General features: G+C 36.8%; 1 protein-coding gene across 1 annotated transcript in view; it reads left to right on the forward strand.

Annotated features, from left to right (window-relative positions):
• The window catches only part of MKX (mohawk homeobox), a 73,662-nt gene that overhangs the window by 9,739 nt on the left and 41,337 nt on the right, over positions 1-22,586 (forward strand). Inside the window, exons 3-4 of the mRNA XM_015564362.1 lie at positions 758-911; positions 1,312-1,647. Of these exons, the coding sequence (XP_015419848.1) occupies positions 758-911; positions 1,312-1,647 (490 nt within the window). The remainder of the gene's footprint in view (positions 1-757; positions 912-1,311; positions 1,648-22,586) is intronic.

Below are 22,586 nucleotides of genomic sequence, written 5' to 3' on the forward strand. Positions count from 1 at the left end.
TGACTTATCTGTTCCAATGTCCTCTTTATTGGGAACACACTTACCTACCCATTATACCTGACATTTTCCTTCAAAGGCTACCTTAAATTTCTCATGAAGTCTTGAGTCACATGTATCCCCTCTTTCCTTTGGAATCCTGTGTTGTTTTATTTTTAATTTTAATTTTCTTGTTACCCCTTACCTGAGGATATTTTTTTCTGGTTTTAGAGAGAGTTGAGGGAAGAAAGGAGGAGGAAGGTAGGGGGAGAGAGATTAATGTAAAAGAGACACATCGATTGGTTGCCTCCTGCACTTGCACCTACCAGGGCCAGGGATGGGACCTACAATCCAGTTATGTGCCCTTGATGGGAATCAAACTGGAGACACTTTGGTGTAGCTGGCAATGCTCTAACCATTTAAACACCAACCAGAGCCTGTATCATTTTATTTTAATGTATCTTAAGCTATTCTTCCCATTCTTTCCTGTAATGACTTATTTGTATACTCTTCTACCTCTTTGATTAGACTGAAAATTTGATGGCAAGGCATCTGCATTTTTTAAATTCCCGGAATACAATTAGTGCTCAGTGTCTGTAGTTAGCACTCAGCATGCTTGTTGAATGCACGAATGAGCGAGTGGAAGGAGTATCTCATACTGCAGCACCCTGAGGATATTTAGTGACCAGAGATACTGAGAGAGGCTTAGGGCCTTTATGGGAAAGTAATTGTATGATGGGTAATTTTTTGTTTTGTTAATTGAGAAATAATACTTTCTTAGGTGTCAAATTGGTTTGCTAATGCAAGACGTCGACTTAAGAATACTGTCCGACAGCCAGATTTAAGCTGGGCTTTAAGAATAAAGTTGTACAACAAGTATGTTCAAGGAAATGCTGAGCGGCTTAGTGTAAGCAGCGATGATTCATGTTCTGAAGGTTTGTTCATATTTTTATTTTGCTTCATTGGCTTTGCCTTTGTAATAAGTTTACCTCAATTGCTATTTTTAAGGTCAATCCTACAAAATATGATGGTGCCATAATGGTTCCTTTTCACTTTTATAATACTAGAAATGACAATGGCTGTTTCCTCTTGTTTATAATTCATTGTGTGTCAGAATAACATTTTCTGTGAAAATTATTAAAATTAAAATACCATAGGGACAGATCACATAGACTCCTCCTTTTTTTGCCTAAAAATTAATCTTGAATATAAAAGATAATTTTATACACTTTAAATATTCTTCCTTTACATATATTTTTAATGATTAAGCATAACAGTTGGGTGGCTGGGGAAAAGTACATACAAGTCCTATGTAGTGATATTTTTCCCTTTTAGATGGAGAAAACCCTCCAAGAAGCCACATGAACGAAGGGGGCTATAATAATCCCATTCACCATCCTGTGATTAAAAGTGAGAGCTCAGTCATAAAGGCAGGAGTGAGGCCAGAGTCACGGACCAATGAGGACTACGTGTCACCCCCAAAATACAAGAGCAGCTTATTGAACCGTTACCTTAACGACTCTTTGAGACATGTCATGGCCACAAACGCTGCCATGATGGGAAAAACAAGGCAAAGAAACCATTCGGGATCTTTTAGTTCCAATGAATTTGAGGAAGAATTAGTGTCTCCTTCGTCATCAGAAACCGAAGGCAACTTTGTCTATCGCACGGGTAAGTCTCTGCTTTTTGTACCTTGTTTAAAACCATTAAAACGGCAGCAGAGGCATTTATTTCAGCAGGTATAAAGTCATGGTTTTTATTGCTTTTGCAATAGGTTATTCATAGATTATCCATAATAAGGTTTTAATGTTTTTGTTTTGTTTTTAATTACCAGAGATTCTCATAATAGATGGCGGGAGATTTTCATTCTTAATAACAATGATAAGGATTTTTATTCTCAATAATAATTTTTAATCTTAATGATAAACATTCCTAGATGAAATATATTTTGGCCTTTGTCAATAAATTTTAATGGAGGAATGTTCTGGATTCCATAGTCAGACATGCTAATACTCTGTATTCCATGTTTTCTCTTAAATTCTTTGTTTGTTAATAATAGTGGAAAATAAACACAAATTACCATAGGTACCAAGACTTCTGTGATGGAGTAGTATCTGGCTTAAATTGCTTTGGAAATTTTACTTGTATTTCAGAAACAATGAATCAATTCCTACTTGTTCAAAACATTCAGATGGAGTAGTGAGTTTGGTAAAATTTTCTATCTTGACTTCAGTTCCCTGAGAACTTTGATCACAAAGTGTTTAAGAATAAAGGACATGTGCAGCCTATATCTGGTGGAAGTAGAGTTTGGGTCCTGAAGATAACTTCAGAAAGCATCTAGTCCAGCCAAATTATGTCCTAAATAAGAAAATCCAGCCCTAGAACACACTACTAGTTTATTCTTCTCCAGACCTATAGTACAGCTGAGCCAGCACAACAGGTAGGAGGGATGTAGCTACTACTTAGACTGCCATTACTGTTACTATTACACATACTAATGTAACCACAACTCAACTTTACTGTTATGATTACGCACACAGCCACCGTCATTTTATTGAGTAGTTATGATATGCTAGGCTCTATGGTAAATGCTATGCAAATGTTACTACATTTAGTTCTTAGCATATCAAGGAGACTGATATGTGACCCATATGACTTTATAAAGGAATTTAAATTTGGCTTGTTAAATATACCCTTCAGCTTATCTAGCCAGAAATCTGATTTTTCAGGTGCCTATAAATGTGTACAAGATACATTATCTCTGAGGATTCAGAGAAAAATCTCAATATACTTCTAAAGACTTAATATCATTTTTGTTTGCATCTCCAACTCCAACAATGAAAATAACTCCAAACATTTTGAAATACAAAAATAGTCTTATAAATAATGATTGGGTGTAGGAAGAAATAAAAAATGCAATAAAAGACTATTTGGCTAATAACAAAAAATTTAAAACTACATATTAACATCTAATATGATTAGAGCAGAACTTGGAAGTAATTTAGAGCTTTATGAATGTTAATTTACAGAGAAAGGAAAATAACTTATTCAAGTACAGATAATTGAAAAGAATTTTTTTTAAAAAATGTGAAATGGAAAGCTGAAAAATAGATAAATGATTCAAGAGGTAACTCTTTGAAAGCAATAGTAAAAGAGATAAGCAAAAATTTGCACTAGTTAAAGTTGGAAATGAGAAAGGAGATATAGCAAAGCAATCATATAGGTATTAAGCAATATTATTAAAATTATGATGAAATACTATGAATAATTATTGACAAAATGTTGTATATGAATATGTAGGTGAAATGAGTTGCTATTATCCACATAGATTAAATTATAAACTTATAATAAGAAAAGTTTTAAATCACCACTAATTCAGGAAAAATTAAGGTTTTAGTAAATCTGCTTCCCTAAACACATGATTTGATAGACTCATTGGATTTCTTTCAAACTTTGAAGAAGTAATTAATTTCCATGCTTATACATTTTCTCTGAAACATACACAATTATGGGAAGTATCTCAGTTTTTTAAAAAATGTGAATGTCATCTAAATCACAAACTAGATTAAAATAGCATAAAAGTCAAAATTTTTATTTATGATACTGATATTGACTATGAAGAAAACATGAGAAATATTGATAATATGATGTTAAGTGAAAAACAATTTAAAATTGTGGGAACACTGAATACAATTATAACAATACAAGTGTGTAGAGGCAAAAAAAGATTTTTGGAAATAATAAAAATTAATTTTGATTAGGTAATTGAAAGTCTACTATTTTTTTTAAATTCCTTATAAATTTCTTTTTGTTGCCCAGTAAAAGCAAGGTCATATTTCTATGAAATTTACCCAGTGTACTGAGTCTTCTGAAAATGCATGCTTTTTCAGAGGAAACAAAATAAAAAATTAAAGCAGGAATAGCATGCCTGTATATTTGATGCTTTTCAAAGTTAAATATCTTCACCATTTATTTCTACTAAAACATTCCATGGCCAAGTTCTATTTTTACATAAAAACGTATTTCTTAGTTGCTCAAGCAATGAGAAAGCAGCCTAGACACGTAAACTTCTGGGTTTTTATGCATGTTTATAAACTTTAAAAGAACAGAACACAATTTTTTGGTTCTGTGGATGGAGAATTGAGAAGGACTGGTGGTATAACACTGGTCGGCTAAATTTCTGACCAAAACAATAAATGGCTGTCGTCTTCTATGGGAACTGAGTGACCGCAGAGCTGCAGCTGGGTTAGCACTCTTGCATAAGGAGTAGAACAGGGGGTTTTAATAAACACTTTCTGAACAACTGCCATGGTTTTCTCTGGCATACAGACTTACTTTGAATTCCTTTAATTCCTTCTGGTTATATCTTTTTTTCCCTCAACTAAAGCGAAATCTTCTAAGTCTGCTATTAACACTACCCCCTTCCCAGTTCTATAGTAATACAAATATTTCGAATTTTAAATTCTTTTCAAGAATTGATCACTTTAAATACAATTTATTAGTTTATCCGTGCTAAAAAATGTGTCTATTTTTTCATCCATTTTTTTGTAAAAGAGTTGCTATCTCATGGTGCATTTTAAAGGAATTGGTGTATGGAAGGATAATGTATTACTGTATTTAATTTCACTGGTTTTTGTTAAGTTTTATCAGGGAGAAGCCAGGAAGGTTATAAAGTAGTAATCCTAATGGAAGATATTACTAGATACCATCAAAGTAGATACATGTTCATTGATTTTATGTAGGCATTAAATATTTCTCTGTAATCTGCAGTCTTCCACAACATGCAGAAAAAAAAATGTTCTTTTTTTTTGAGGGGGATAATAAATATTGGTTATTTATATAACTCAATAAATATTGGCTAAACATTTCTGACAGCAGCAATTATAACATGAGAAATTATCAGAATTATTAAGGTCATTGATTTTAAATACAGTTAAGTAATACTCAAGAAAATTTAGTCACTCAGTGCTATCCGCTGAATTAAGTCATCCAAATTAAAATTACAACTCGTTTTCATCATGTTGGGGTAACAGGTGACAGTTTTCAGGTATTTGATAGAGTGAATTCCCATTACAAGCTGACTTCCAGGCCTCAGTATCAGGGAAAAATCGAGCAAGCCTTGAAATAAAATGTGTGACTTCCCCCTCTTCTTTTGCTTGGCTTGAGGACAATTCCCTATTCTGTTCTTTCTTTTTGCAGCTCACAAATGATCAACTTTTAAGTGGCTAGTACATTCTGAGCCCTACTGCTCTACTGGTGTATAATTCATAAATTTAACCTCTCCCATGAGACTTCATCTTGTTAAACTGTCTAAAATCCCTCTTAATAATACACACCTGGTGTCTACTTGACTGAAGTGAATATCCCTGAAGAAATAGAGATTTTTATTGAGAGGTGGGGGGTGGGAGGGAAGGTCATTTATTTGGTACATGGAACACTTTGGAAGGTAGATAGAATCCATTTGGATGGCTTGCCACAGTTGGAGCAAAATAAGAAAATGAGACTTTTTGGTGACTGAGGAAAGAGGAACTAGGAAGTAGAAAGAAATTTGGGAGAATGACAAAAGCTAAATACCATTTCCAAACATTTTTTCTTGGTGAATGATGACTCACAAAGGAAGAGATGTTTCTTTTTCCCTCTCTTCCTGTATGTCATATACTTTAGAATTTAAGCTGGTATCAATGGTAGCCAAACTTAGGTATGCTCATGACTTAATGAACCATTGAATTAGTCTGAAATTTAACCTTAATTTATAGCATAATTTGGAGAATTACATTCTCAGTTCTAAACAACTGAGTTAACAGATAGTTTTCAGAAACGCAATCCATTCATATACGAGGTGCTCTTTTGTGTATTCATTCAACACCAAAAAAAGTTTATTGAGACTCAGTCCCTACAGGCCCTGTTGTAGACTCACTGAAGCACTAGGTTTTGTGTTAGCCTACTCATCACAGAAATTGTAGTTGAATGAAGCAGAAGAAAGATTTAAAGAGATGCTTTGGCAGATGTTTTTGAACAGTGAATAATCACTCCTAGTTTATGTTTCATCAATTTTAGGTTTTCTGTGGCCTAAAGAAAGTCACATGGCATTTGAGAGAAGACTTCCTCAAAAGCCAGGTGTTAACGATGGTATGTTTCTGTGTGCCGATGACCTTGAGCAACACGGGTTTGAATTGCATAGGTCCATCCTTTCAACTCAGTAATTTTAGGATTTTTTTCAATAAACACTGTAAATATATTTTCTCGTTTGTATGGTTTTCTTAATAACATTTTATTTCCTCTACCTCATTTTATTGTAAGAATACAGTATATAATACACATGACATAAAAATTATGTATTAATCAACTGTTTATGTTATCGGTAAGGGTTCTAGTCAACAGTAGACTGCTAATAGTGAAGTTTTGGGGGAGTTACAAGTTATATGTGGATTTTCAACTGCATGGGGCTTTGGCGATCCTAACCTCCATGTTGTTCAAGGGTCAACTCTATAGCCTAGGTTTTTCTTTGGGGTTTTGTTGATCAGGAAGTCTACTTTCTATACCTTTTATTTTTTTTTTAATTTTTATTTCCCTTTTTGTGCTTGTCACTTCCTTATTTTTAGTGAAAGAATTGTGCTTTGGATTATTCCAGATATTCTTTACCTAGCTTGCAAATACATGACTGTCGAGCTACTCCAGCAGAGAACCCTAAAACCCCCTATCAGCGGTCCAGCTAGGGTACTTGAAAGGTTAGCCAATTTCTTGTATCTTTACTACAAAAACACAGTTACCTCCTTTCAAACATCATCTATGAATGAGGCGTTCCACATAAATAAAATTTCTAGATAGAAATGTAAGTACCGATATTTTAAATGTAGGATTTCTGCTCTCCTAAACTTACAGTATCAAACATGGCATGTGGAGTGTGCATCAATGTCTCTCTTCTCTAATCTCCTTCCTATTGATTTTTATATGTTGTTCCATCCTTTCAACTCAGTAATTTTAGGATGACCATAACCCTAAACTTGCCTCTAATTCCTTTGTATATAAAAATGGTGACTTTCTGATTGCCTTTTAAAAAGGGATCTTTTCTAATTACTTATTTTAAAGCAGCAATCTTTTAAATGGGATTTCAAGAAATTCTGACCATTGGATAGGCATGGGGTTACTATGGAATTATAAAAACTTAAGCACTGTTCTAAATACCAGAGAGTCTTCAATATTTATCAGTGATGGTGATGGGAAAACACATTCACATAGATTATTTCTGAAATTAAAATTAACTTGATATTTGAAAAGTAAGTATTTTTCTGGATTTACTTGTACAATTTAAATGAAACGTTTATGTTTTCCACCTACTATTAAAAACTGAGAGATTCGTGGCAGACAAGAATAGGAAATATTAGCATGAGCAGTTTGCTGGCTCCTCCTGGGGGTTTTGTTGTTTGGTCTCATGTGAGAGCCTGACAAAACGTACTTGTAGACGTGGAAACTCACAGCCCCTTTTAACAATGTGACTTACAAACAAACTGAAAGTATATGGCAGCTCAGTTGACAAAATGTCCATGTTTTTTAAGTGTGTGTTTGACCCTGACAGTGTCGGTCCTTTTACATGTATTTCCTCCCGGGGGCACCTCGCATGATGTAACACTAATTTCACATTTGTGTGAATTAGACAAATTGCTTTCTGAAATGCAACTGCATCTTCTTTCTCCTGTTGTGCTGCTTCCACTGCCATGTACATATTAAAGCTTGTAGGGGTGCTGAAACGGCGTTTTATTCATTTTTATAGTCCCTCTAGCCCTTAGTGCAGTATCTTTCACGTATTTGCTCCATAACTGTTTCTTAAATGAATGAGTTAGTGTGTTATTGATTTAGTCGGTCTATCCCTGAAGCCGTAGAAGACATTTTAATGTACATATGTTTATCTCTGTGAACATGATAAGAGAAAGAAAATGGTCCTAAATAACTTTAAGTGGGTCAAGAAGAAAAGGCAAATACAAAAAGTTAAAACCAGAGGAGAAAAATTAAATAAAATGTAGCTTAAAATCATGAGATGTTTAAGAGATTAAAAGTTTTAAAATTTAGAAAATATAAAATGAAATTAAACAGATTTTTAAGTAAAAGAGTGACTTTCAAGAAAATTCAAGGGTGATAAAATCCACCAAAGAATAAAAAGTACAGCAGATAGACAAAAATAAGTGGAGCCTTAGTGTTTTCGACTTCACTAAGTAATGATATCTTTGTGCATATGGAGTTGCAGGTAAGACTTAAGAAACAAAGCACAGATTTAGATCTACTGATTTAACACTTCTTCACATTTACTCTCAGTGTTAGCATGACAGCTTTAACTTTTTCAGAATCAGTATTTTTATTATTTTTTAAAGCCCTTTAATTGAGTTTTAGAGAGAGAGAAAGGGAGAGAGAAACATTGATGTGTGAGCAACATCAATCAGCTGCATCCTGCACGCCCCCTCTCCTCCCACTGAGGATCGAGCCCCCAACCCAGCATGTGCCCTGACTAGGAATCAAACCAGAAACATTTCCGTACACAGGACTATGCTTAACCAACTGAGCCACACCAGCCAAGGCAAGTATTTTTAATCATATAATAGAACTGGAGAGAGTCTACACAGAAATTTTATATTTTCTCTTTCCTCCTCTCGTGAGAATAAAGATCCCACACATTTTACACATATTCCTGTAAAAAAAAAAACCCAACAAATTTATCAATATGAAATTTTGATTCTGCAGTGTATTCGCTGTATTTTGGCATTACTGTCTACTGGCATTAAATCAATTGCTATTGATTTTCTTTTCTTTTTTTTAAAATATATTTTATTGATTTTTTTACAGAGAGGAAGGGAGAGAGAGAGTTAGAAACATCGATTAGGGAGAAACATCGATAAGCTGCCTCCTGCACATCTCCTACTGGGGATGTGCCCACAACCCAGGTACATGCCCTCGACCGGAATCGAACCTGGGACCTTTCAGTCCACAGGCCAACACTCTATCCACTGAGCCAAACCAGTCTCGGCTGCTATTGATTTTCTGATACTCCATGAATTTCAAACTTACTGGAGCTGTCAGTCACATCCTGGTATAATTTCATAGAAGTGCTTGTTCATGTTATTATATTTAAGACTGTGTCAGTATTTCCATTCAGAGAGGTTTTTTTCATTCCCGAGGGCCTCTAAATAAGTTATAAAAAATCAAGCCAAACTCAAAGTTGGCATAAAGGGCCCCTTTTTCTCCTTCTCCTATGTATAATGAATATAGGTGCATAACTCTCACTAATTCTATATTTAGTCAGGTTTGTAAACTCTTTACACACCGACAAGACCAAATAAGATCTGTTGACACCTCTCCAGTCCAGTACTAAAAAGGATGTAAAAGGTTTTACTGTCTGTGAAAATAACAAGGCAATCTATTTAATGAATACGGAAGTGGTTTCTTTCCTTTCTTTCTTTTTTGGTTCAACGTGGTTAGTTTTTCCTTTCTGCCTCCCTACTTTGTTTCTAAAATTAAACAGATACTTTTCCAGGTCAAAATTTGTCTTGTTGATGTAATAGAATTATTACTCAGGTAAATATTGGTTTCTTCCAGTTCAGAATTTTTGTACTTTTCAATTTGGGAAATTTGTGTTCTTGTTTTCTATTAGAAATTATATAATTTATAATTGTGCTTTGAGAAATCAATGTAATAATAATGATAATTTTGTTCACTTTGCCCAATTTCTTTCACAAAACTTGAATTTTTTAGTTTTCAGGTTAGATGAAGCATGGCATGTTTAAATAGCTCCTGCATAATAACCTTTTCCTCCCTTTCTTCTTTGTTATCCACTTTCTCTACTTTTCGTTGTACTAAAAAGGGAAATAGCCCAGGATTTTATAAATCCAGCCCTGAATTTTAAAGGGTCCTTTACTTCAGCCTTTAATTTGCAGGTTAGAAAATTGCTTTGGACTCTTCACTAAGCATCAGGATTGTTGGGTCTTTGAATATGAGCTGTTTGGTCTGGTGGCGCTGTGCCTGATCCCGGTACAGTAAGTCTAATTGCTTTTGGCAATTTCAGGTGTTTAATTGACTTTTACTTAAAAAATACTTAAATCACCAGTGTTGAACTTTTGAGAATTTAGGCAAGGTGTGAGTGCATTTTTAAAAATGTCTCTCTTTAATGGCTGCAATAGAAAGATCTTCACACATGTTGATAGGTGGTAGGTTGTAATAGACATACACCTGGGGATCATCCTAAGGGGAACTGGCATGGTTTGCGGAAGATCCCAAACAGTTAATACTCCTGTGGTGTGTGTGTGTGTGTGTGTGTGTGTGTGTGTGTGAGCGGGATGGTGAGGGGAAGGAAGCGGGGAATGAGGGATGCTCATCCTGGGCTCAGGAGAGAGAGAGAGAGAGAGATAGAGAGAGAGAGAGAGAGATTGAGTCACGGGGTAGGAGTAAGTAATAGAAATTGAACATAGCTGGGGAAAGCAGCTTTTGAAAATGAGCAGTGGTATCTTCCCTCTGCCTTGTACATACACTAGAGACATTGAGTCATTATCTGAAGGTGGTCAGAAAAAATGTGAGTGATAATGACAATCCACTTGGAAAGTGGTGCTGGGAAGATAGATTAGTCTCAGCCTTAAGTAATAACACCAGTCATCCACTTTTAACAATTTTGAGTCTGCCCAGTTAGAAAAGCCAGTTGTGGAGCATTTTTTGTGCCCAGTAGGACATCATGGTGCAGGATACACTGATGTGTTTCGGTGTTAACGTCACCTTTAACATTTCCTCAGGTGAGGCACGTCACTAAATGTACCAAGGAAAAACTTACTGTGGCACAGATTTGGGTAATACCTTAATGATGGCACTGTGGCCAGGGTATTCTCAAGTGCAAGCTGTGCCTTCCACAATCACCAAACTGCAGGTCGAGTCAAAACAGCCTCTTGCCCGCTGACTTCAGTGCTTTGAAGCATCTTTGGCACAGTGACCAAGAATGACATTTTTGACAGAAAGAATGTGTTCCCTGTTTGGTACCATTATATATGAATACATATATGAATATATATATATACATATATATATAGATATATATAGATATAGATATAGATATAGATATATAATCAGTGTATATATACCGTACCCAAAGGCAATTTTGCCTTTGATCAAGTTTCATTTAGATAAAAAATAATAAAATTTCTCAAAATACTAATTTTAAGAAGAATATTTTGTTAAAATAAAATTAAACAATAACAATGAAAATGAAACCTTTTAAAGCGCTGAAAGGTGGTCCGAGACAACCGTTCATAAAGTGTGATTTCCAAGAAACAGTTTGTTCTTTGAGTTTTCACATCGTTGCCTGTATATTTAAAATTTAGGGCTACTGGTCCCTTCGATTGAGCCAGACTCAGGTTGTGGTGGACAAAGCTCTCAGTATGGCAGAGACATTTCAAGTAAGAATGCCCTGTTCTGCCAAGACTGTCATTATGACACTAAAATGTACCCTTTTGCTAAGGGCCAAAATTCAGTGTTTGTCCTTCCAGTTTCTACACTGATTTAGACAACAGATGCTGAAAAGGCAAAGTGGTATTTAGGATCGTTTGTCACATGGCTTTAGTACAAGAGGATGGCTACCTGGCAAGAGCAAGAATTCCTTAAATGTTACTGGGTCTTACATTTCTAAGTGTAAACTCTCCGGCCAAAAGTTGCTTGGTGCCATGTGCCTTTGCTGTGATGTCTTTGCCCAGCACAAAGCTGGGTGGTTGCAGCACTGTGACTGCTTGAGAATCCACATAACCTTTACTTGTTTGCAGCTGAGGTTGAGTGCTATTGTTGTGCATTTTCTTCTACCGTTGTCTCAGTTGCATTTATTCTTGCTGTACATTTTTCTCCTTAGTTATCTTCTAAGCTGCTAAATCTATCCAGCTAGATCAAGGGTTTTTTCCACAACCTGTCCAGTGCAATTGGTCTTGTTTTCACTTTTATTGTGTCTTCCGGGTTTTTTATTTAAGATCTTTTCAGAAATATGGCACTACTTCAGGTTTACTCATAATCCATGGGGCCTCCAGTTGATCTAACCTGTGTACTTTTGTCTTTCAGAACATAATTTTTAATTTATTTTTTCTTAAAATGTACTTTTAAAGGAATAAACATAAATTATCTGGAATAGTAATTCTCAACTATCTTGAAAGGTGTCTGAGGACTATTTCATAGTTACTATGATTGAAGCAGTAAAATTTAGTTTATAGTTACAATAATTTTCCTTTCATTAGGAAAATATTAAAAGGCTCAACTTTATGATTTCATGACATATTACCAATCCCCAAATACCGTTCCTAATCCCCACCCCCTAACACACATACTCAGTGAAATATTATTAGGAGGCTCAGAGAAAAAGCAAAAAGACAAATGATCTATGTTCTGTTTGACCTCAGCCTCTCTCTAGGGTGCTTTAATTAAAATGATAGTATAAAGATCTGGGTAGAGGATCAATTGGGGCAATACAAGTTTAATCTATATTTTGATAACATAATTAAATGTTGTTGAATTTCTGCTGCTTCATCTGTGGTTTACTCGGCCCAGATTTTCTCTCCAGTCAGTCTCCTTGTCTGACCTGAAATTACCCACATGTAGATGAGGCCACAGGAAGTTATAATGTGCAAAAGCAGGGAGGAGTGTCTTAGAAAGCAGGAGCTTGGGATCCAGCCACAACTGCTAACAATCGGGTGTGTATTCTAAGGCAAGTCCCTTTATTAACAAAGACTTCAATTCCTTTAGCTATAGAATGAGGGCAGGTGACAAGATAACCCACAAATACGTTACTACCCCTAATAATCTGAGATTCTGTGAAATGCACAGGAGGAGAAGGAAGCCCACAGTTTACAGAAAATCATAGTTAAATGCAGACCTTATTATCTCTATTGCAAACAGAACCTGGGCTCTGAGTAACAGGACAGGGACATTTCCAAGGAGCATGTGGAGCATAGCAACAGTGTTGGCAGATAAGGATCCTGGGTTAGAAGCTAAGAAGGGTGAGGGCTCGTGGGAACACTTGTCAATGTGTTCCCCCCAAAATTGATAGTCAGTTGTCTAACACAATTTATTGAGTACATCCACCTTTCCTTACTGATTTGCAGTTCTACCTTTATTATATACTAACTTTCTTTGTGTGTGTCTATTTCTATGCTCTAATGTATTCCATCAAACTTTTAAAATATTTCCATATCAAATAGTACACTGTCCCCATGACTGTAGCTTTATTGTGCATTTTGACATATAGGGTATGTTTACTTTTACTTTAAAAAATATTCTCATGTAGGTTCTTGAATTTACTTTTCTAGTTGAACTTTGAATAAGTTTGACAAGTTTTTAAAAATTCTTGGAAATTAATTTGGGATTGCACTGAATGCATATATTATTTTTTATCCTTATGATATCAGGTCTTCTCACTCAGGAACATGGCCTATTTCTCCATTTGTTCTGATCATCTTTCCTGATACAATACATTTTTACAGTTTTCTGTACATAGGGTTTACATATTTCTCATTGTTAATTACTAGATATTTTATTTTGTTGTTCTTATTGTTTCTATTGTAGATGACTTCTTGTCTGTTACATTTATAATAGTCAGCATTGATATATGGGAAATCTGTTGAGTTTTGTATATTTTTCTTGTATCCAGTTAGATTGTCAAAGAACACACAAGCATTTAACCTTCAAATAGTAACGGTTTTATGTACTTAGCTCTTTCTCCCTTTTTCCTTTTCTCTCTCCCTCCAGGTATTACATTGCAAGAGGTTTTCCAAAACAGTGTTGAGTATTAGAAGTGATGACAGACATTAAAGGAAATTCTTCATATGTTTTACCATTAAGCATAATGTTTGCAGGATGTTTCTGATATAATCGCTTTATTAAGTGAAGGGATTCTCCTTCCATTCCTAGATTATTTAATAAGAGATTTTCTCCACTCCCAAGTACACACATAACTAAATAAGCTATTGCATTTATCAAATTCTTTTTCCACAATTTTAAGACTATCATCTAATTGTCCTCTTTTAATCTGTTTATATAGAGTACATTTCCTAGTGTTTGTCATTGAGTTTTTGGAAAAAATGTATTCCATCACAATATATTATTCTTTTAATATATTTTTGGATTCAATTTATTAACATTTTATTTTAGTAATTTTATGTCAAAATTCTCAAGTGAGATTTGTCTATGATTTTCTTTCTTTTTTCTAATGCTCTTCTTGCACAATTTTGATATTAGAGTTATCCTGTCTTGTGGAATGATCTAGAAAGTATTTAATCTTTTTCTACTCTGGCAAAGTTTAAATAAAGTATGGATGAGCTCTTCCTGGTATCTTGAAGGTTTGAAATTATCTTGGCTTAGGATTTCTTGGTTCTCTACTTTTTCTTTCACATTTTTCTTCCCCACCCCCCTTCTTTCTATGTTATGAACACATTTCTCAACTTTATCCTTCCAGATTATTAATTTAGTCTTCAATTTTGTCCCTTCCATTTAGTTTTGCTATCTTGTTTTCACTTTCCAAGAACATCTTGTTTTCTTATGGCTCCTTTTTCATAGCATCTATGACCGCTGTAGAGATTAGAATTTACCTGAATCTTGACTCTGCACCTCTTAATGGTCTCACTGCCTTTGCTAGAAGCTGTCTTTAGATGGATCCCCTAACTTGCTTTAAAAATCTGTAGAAACTGTGTCCTGGGGTCAGATGACTCAGTGGCACTCACTCAGGAGGAAAGGCATGACCTAGGTCTTCTGATGTCTGTCCCTTACCGGTAACCTTCATGATTCTCCTCATGGACCACTTACTGTCTATGAACTGCTGACTCGGAATACCTTCTGTGCCCTATTGGGAGAAGCAGCTCACACTCTACCATGGTCTTGCTGCCCATCTATTTTGAGTTCTCTGGTCCAATTTCTTCACTAACTTGATGCCATATGCATTTCATCTTTCAAGAATTTCTCAACTTTTCTTATTTGGTGATGGTACCCTATATTGTTTTCAAGCATTGCTAGGTATTTATTTGTTTTTAAATTTTCATTCTGTAATTTTAATGGGATTTTGACAGAAGTAAATAAAGCTTATTTAGCATACCAGCTTAAAAGAAATGCTGTAATATACACTTTTAGTAAATTATTTCCTTTGTTTCTGAGAGTTTTTAGTGGTAACTTGCACACATTCAGAGCTATGTACAGATTCTGAATATCAGAATAATTAATTTTTAGTAATTATCTATAGAATGGAGCATGGGAACTCCTAAAAATTCCTGATAGGTTTCATGTACATAAACATGGCACATTATGATGGGTAAGATTTTCTAAAGTATAGTGCTTGAAATAGATATGTCCGCAATTATCTATATAATAAAAGCCTAACCGACTGTTACAGCAGAACGACCAGAACAACCGGTCGCTATGATGTGCACTGACACCAGGGGGCAGACGCTCAATGCAGGAGCTGCCCCCTGGTGGTGAGTGTGCTCCCACAGTGGGAGCGTCGCTCAGCCAGAAGCCGGGCTCACAGCTGGTGAGCACAGTGGTGGTGGTGGGAGCCTCTCCTGACTCCGTGGCAGCACCAAGGAGCAGGGAGCTGAGCAGTAAGAAGCAGTGAACAGGCAGGTGGTAAGGAGCAAGGGGTCCGGGCATGCCCTGAGGGGTCCCAGACTTTGAGAGGGCACAGACCGGGCTGAGGGATAGCCCCCACCCAGTGCAAGAATTTCATGCACTGGGCCTCTAGTAGTAATATAATACTGTATAGTGGTACTTGGCAGCCGTGCACCTAATAAATACTATACTTTTGAAATGTGATTAGAATCCAAATGAATACTGTTTTACTCTGTAGTTAAGCATGTGGCAGGGCATGCTAGAAGTGACATTTCTTTCTTCCTTCTTGGTGGAAAATTTAAGTTCTTTGAGTGAGTAGTGTTGGGAATTTTTAAGTAAAAGCAAGGAGCTAGGAATTTTTTGCCAATCTTTCCTTAAAGCAAAATTATCAGTTAATGGAGAATTAAATAATAATATGCTTTATATATTTTTTACCTTTTCATACTTGGATTATTTTAGTAATTTTAATTAGTGCTACAAATGTATTTAATTAAACTTAAACATCAAAATAAAATGACACAATGGAAAGGAAAGGGTTATCATGTTTCAAAACATTACATCAATAAAGTACATATTAAAATTTGCATATTAAATTTATTTCAAAGATGTCAAAATATCTTGGTTTTCTTTTAATTTCTCTCTCTCCCTCTCTTCTTCCCTCCCTCTTTCTTTCCTTTTTTTTTTTTTTTTTTTTTTAATCAATAAAGTGCATTGTCTTTGTTCAAGGCTTTGTTGTCCAGATTCTTCCTTGGTTTGTTCCACTGCAGCTGAGCTGACTGAATATTTTGCAGTATTTCTATGTTTCTGGAACTGGTGGACTGACCACAGAGTACTTTTCTACGAGTTTTTCTTTCTTCCCTCAGGGATATGCTTGATTGTCCAGCTGTCAACATGTGGAAACTGTGCTGTTTACATAGCAATGAATTTAAAATGGGTCACTGTTCCCAATATCTTTCTGAGAGCAGCACCCACTTTTATTGGAGCACCAAACATTTCCAGAGCCTGCACAGTGACTTTATTGTCAATGTATTAGGCAGTGCTATACTGGCTGGGTCTGTCCCTGGATTGTGTAGCTATGCCTTGGTACATCCTTTGAATGACTAGAATCATTTTGATGAGGCCAAGAGCTTTTCATGTTATCACTACTTGAACTCCCCATTGGGCAACCAGCTAAACAGCAGATAACCAAACCTAATTCTTAGCCAGTCAAGGCTTTTCCTAGAATATATAGATTTGAAGGGTATCCTTTTTTGATGATCCCATACATCCTCTGTTGGAGATGCTAATGAGCAGCAGCATATCCAAAACTTTAATAAAATATTAAGTGAGGCCCTGAAACTCAGGAGGACAAGAGAAATGCCAGAAGGCCAGCTTGAGATAGTGGCACATACATTGCCAGGAATGGACAGCTTGAATGCCATAGTCAGGAATGGAGTATGTTGTTTTATAGTTAATTAACCATGACAGGTTCAAAAGTGATGGCTGTGTTTATACATCAAAGAATGGTTTTTATGCCTATGCATTGGTTTTCTATTGGTTTAAAACAAATTGCCACATAGGAGTGATAGGAGAGGGAGAGATTGGAGGACATCTGAATACTGTCAACAATAAAATTAAAATTAAAAAACATATTACCACACATTTAGCAACTTATAACAATACCATTTATTACCTCAGGTCAGAAGGCTGGCACAGCATGACTGGATTCTCTGCTCAGAGTCTCACTAGGCTGACATCAAAGTGTCCCTCACACTGGGCTCTTAGCTGGCAGCACCGGGAAAGAACCCGCCCACTGGCTCATTTAGGCTGCTGGCATAATCCACTTCCTGTGGCTGTAGGACTGGCTTCCTTGCCTTTCAGCTTCTGGAGGCTGCCCTATGCCTTCTCTCTGGTCCCTGCATTTTCAAACTGGCAACAGCATGTTGAGTCCTTTTCACACTTGAGTCTCTCTGACTTCTCCCTGCGCCTCCAACCAGGAGAAATCTCTGCATTTAGAGGCTCGCGTGCTTACATTGAGCCACCCTGATTATCCAGGATAATCCTCCTGTTTTAAGGTCAACTGATTGGTAATCTTAACTACATCTGCAGTGTCACTTTTAAGGTATAACATATTCACAAGGAGTCGTGGAGGAAAATTCTCCCTATCCCACCAGATACCACTTGGCAGGGGAATTTTTAGATAAGGTTTTGCCCTTTCAACCTCAAATGTTTGGACACTAAGCATCATCATTATTAGTGTGATCTTTTCATTATAAAGTGTAAAAAATATACAGCTTTATATGCTTTTTGCATGGATAGTCAGATAAACAGTAACCAAAACTTGTCTAAATATGTTAGTTGAAATTTACATAATTATTTACATATGGGTCCCCCAAACCCACACATATGTATTTTCTTTACACATTCAGTTAATCTTGCTTTCCTTAAAAATACAGATATTTTGTCTCATAGTATAAGGCAGACATCTTATGCAGGCCAGCATAAGACAATGCATTGCTAAGGTTAATTGCTAGAAGGTTCCCAGTGGTATGATGAATGTTTATTACACATGGTAACAGCAGCTGTCATTTACTGAGCATTTACTATGTGCCTGGCACTGTGCTTTACCTATATGTGTTATATCATTTAGTCCCCACAGTAACATTATGATGTAGGTATTACTATCCTTATTTTGAGGATAAGAGAATAGACTTCAGTGGCAGAATTTGCCCACATAAACTGTGATGCTGCAGAGCCAGGATTCAGACTCAGATCTGTTTGACTCTAAAACCTTGCTCTTGACATCTATCTACCTTTTGTTTTTGCTTTTTTGTTAATCCTCACCTGAGGATACCTTTTCATTGGTTTTTAGAGAGAGTGGAAGGGAGGGGGAGAGACAGAGAGAGAAACATCGATCTGAGAGAGAGACACATCAATTGGTTGCCTCCCGCAGGTGCCCCGACCAGAGGCAGGGATCAAGCCTGCAATGGAGGTATGCACCCTTGATCGGAATTGAACCCGGGACCCTTCAGTTTGCAGGCCGATACTCTATCCACTGAGCAAAACTGGCCAGGGTGACATCTACCTTTTGCTTTGTCTCAAACCTGGGGAAAGTGACAAAGATGGTAGTTTATCTTTGAAAGATCCTTCCACCTCCTTTTCTAAGTTTCTTCTACCTCCAAAAGCACCTATGTCCTATGCTATGTTCAATCCCCAGCCCAGTCCAGGAGGTATTCTGCCTGCCCCTTCAATCCTCCAGAGTTAATGGTTATCTATGTCTCAATCAAACACTGCAGGGCAGCTGATACTTGTGAGGTGATACACAAGGGCATAATAATAACAATAATAATACCTGTCATAGTAGTCACACAATAATAGTAGTCATTGAGCATTCATCAAGCACCAGGCACTGTGCTAAGCAACTGACTTGCATTTTCTTAGACCTCGTAACAACCCTGTAAAGCCACTCTCATTACTCCCATCTCCCACAGGGTATTTTGAAAGCAGAACTAGTAAATATTTAAGAGATTAAATGTACTAGAGAGGTTAAAGAGAGATTTTCTCCCTCCTCTGGGCCATCCTAATCCTCCCCCCATTCCAGAAGATTAGGATCAGCCACGTGCCACCTTCAGTCCAGAATCTATTTCATCGCCTCCATTTTCTTACTGCAGACCCTGTCTTTCAGAGTCCTGGTGTGGGCATTTGAGATGATGCCATTAGGATGGGGCCTTCTTTGCAGGAGAGGCCAGGGCATTCCAGCCTTGGCTTCCCAGGAGGGAGCATGGAGCATCTGTGTAGAGAGGAGGGGAGCCCAGTAGTCAGAGGGAGACCAGCTGCTGGAAGCAACCCTCCTTAGAGTTATGGAGTTTAAAAATGTGGTGAAGGAAGAGAAAGCAATCTCACAGAACAAAAGCTATAGGTCCCTTTATCAGGGGGAAGCTGTTCCTTTGGAAGGGACAGCAAATATGTAGAGAAAACAAGCAGAACTGTAGTCAGAATCCTTCCTGTAGTTTCCCATGGCCCCAGAGTGCTGAGGGCAGGAAAAGAGGCAGTACCCGCCCCCTACCCCTCCCCGCCCCGGATCCTGGCGTCCAGGCCTCCACTTACTGCCTTACCCATGGTGCATTTTATTGAAGGCTTCTACTTCAGGCTACCCTAAATCCACAGAAAATAAAGTTGTGCCTTGAATTTCAGGATAGATACATTCCCAAAACTTGAGATTTAAATAGAATCATGTTTTAAGGTCAGTACAGACACTTGATATTTTAAAATAATCCTGTCATGTACCCTTTAATTGTATGAACAATATAACTCAACTTCTGGGTTTTGTAAATTGAGATTCTAAGATAGAGGGGTTTTCTTAAATTTAAGGTTAAACAATATCAACTGCCTTTTTTCTTTTTACATCTGTCCTTGTGTCAGCAGTAATGCCTATTAAAATATTGTATCCTGGTCATAAAATGGAACTGAAATAACTGGAAAATATAATACTGAGTGTATGAACTGTGACTATCATAGTTTTAAAACCACAAAAATGTTGTCTTTATGTGTGAGTGTATGCACTCAGTTTTTTTTTTAATTTTCCTATAACAATGAAGATTGATACTTGAGGAGAAGAATTAATATTTTTAAATTTCAAATGCTTACTCCAAAAATCGGACTCAACAGCATTCTTTTTAAAAAAAAGTAAATAAACTTTGACTTTTAATCTATAATTAAAGCCAAAGTTTTCTTTTAATTTTCAAAGCTTGTCCTTGAACTAAAATAACATGGAACATTTTAAAACATGGCTCCGGGCTGCTGTAGATACATTTTATTTAAACCACAGAGACTGTGGTTAGATTTCTTAGTGCCAGACAAACTGCAAATTATAACTAGCTGAAGTGACTGCGTTTCTGGATGTTGTAGTAACAACAAGGCTGGTTGTTTTGGGGGCACTGTTCTCTCTCTGGGCTCTTCTCATGAATGACTTAATCCCTATGTAAGATCAAATTTCATGCCAGTTGCCATGCATAGAAAAAGCAAGTAAAGCCTCTCTTGCCTTCCACAAATTTGATGCGCTCGCTTACGAGGAGTGAGGCAGTCGGCAGGAATAGACACAAAACAGACATTGTAAAGTGAGGCCAGAACACAGTGAAACTACAAAGGTTAGATGAATGATAAAAATATCCTTTAAAGTGGAATGCCATTGTTTATTATGGCAAGAAAAGGGGGTAATATCCATGATTGAATTGTAAAAATATTTTTACTAAGGTCATTTTTGTGCTTACTATTCTGGTATTGGATTAGCAAATCTCATGCCAGATTAGACATAATAATATATTGTGTTGCTCTATGTACTCTAGAAAGTGCATGAACATCTGTTATTTTTATTTGATCTTCATTACAACACTGTAAGGAAAAAAATAAAGATAATTTTTCCCACTTTCAATTATTCCCACTTTCTCTCGATTGGGAGGGAATTATCCACTGATGATCGTCCAGAAAGAGGAGTTGAGTCTCTAGCTCCTCATTCAGGCTCTTTCCACTGGGTTTTACTGAGTTTTCCACCCTGGTTAAGTGTACTCAAAATAAAAAATCATTTATGGGGAACTCTCCAAAACTTCCTTTTGTATACACAGTGCTTTGAAAATTGGATGAAATGCTTTGGATCTCTCTCCAGGGAAATGGTACCCACTCATTTCACCACCACACTTTTATTTTTTTAAATCCTCATCTGAGAATATGTTGTTTCTTTTAATTGATTTTAGAGAAAGAGAGGAAGAGGGAGGGGGAGAGAGAGAGAAAACATTGATCAGTTGCCTTCCATACAAGCCCTGACTGAGCCCGAACCTGCAATCTAGGTATGTGCCATGACCAGGAATCGAACTCAAAACCTTTTGGTGTACGGGATGAAGCTCCAACCAACTGAGCCACCTGGCCAGGGCACTGCCACACTCTTTTGGAAGCCAGATGACAGCAGGGATATCTCTGATTTAATTGGTTGCTTGTCTATTTAAAATGTATTGATTTTAGAAAGACAAAGGGGGGGAGGGAGAGAGAGAGAGAGAGAGAGAGAGAGAGAGAGAGAGAGATATTGATTTGTTGTTCTACTTATTTATGCATTCATTGGTTGATTCTTGTATGTGCCCTGACTGGGGATCGAACCCACAACCTTGGCGTATTGGGACAATACTCTAACCAACTGTGCTACCTGCCAGGGCTTCTGATATTTTAGATTATCAATATAAAGTTGTCTTCACCAATCTAGTGGCAGCAGGACTCCCTAATCTGGTGCTATAAAAGGAGAAAATTTAGTCAGGTGGAGAATTTGCAAACTGGGGAGACACAGCCTCTGATGGAAACCAAAAATACATTACACAGAGACAAAGGGGTGGCCCACTTACATAAAGTGCCCATCCTAGTCACGGATTGGTCCATTTCTGTGCAAATGAAGGATCCAATTTTGCACAGTCTGATTGGTTCAAATAACACTGTTTTGATTGGTCAGAATCACAAGTCCTAATTGGTCATTATGAAGCTTCTCTGATTAGTCAGTAAAGATGCAAATGAGACTATAGCTGCCCAACTCCTATTGGACAGGGCAAGTCTCAGCTCACTGTTCGAAAAAGGATCCCAGGAACTCCTCTGTAAGGTTCAGCTCAGATGGCAGGAATGAGGGCAGGAGACTTGGCAGCTCCGTCTGTGACTTTTCCCTGAAGTTCATGAGAGCCACCTGTAAATAAAAGCTGCTAGACTGATTGTGAATTTGGGCCCAGTTAACCACAAGGAGACCTTTTGGCAGATATATTCCTTTTCGGGGTCAACAAAATCTACATAGGATTTTCTTGAGCACTTTATTCACAGTGTGAAAAGTCAGTTCCATCTGAAGAGTATTGCTGATACCCGAGGGTTCTGTCTTTAAAGCATATGTCACTGTGAACTTTACAAGGTGCTTTTAGTTTATGGGTTTCATCACAATTCCACAATGTGGTCCCTGTACTGTATGATGTTGATTCAGATATGACATGTACTCCCTTCTCAAATGCCAG

Source organism: Myotis davidii, unplaced genomic scaffold, assembly GCF_000327345.1.
Source record: "Myotis davidii unplaced genomic scaffold, ASM32734v1 scaffold501, whole genome shotgun sequence".
NCBI lineage: Eukaryota > Metazoa > Chordata > Mammalia > Chiroptera > Vespertilionidae > Myotis > Myotis davidii.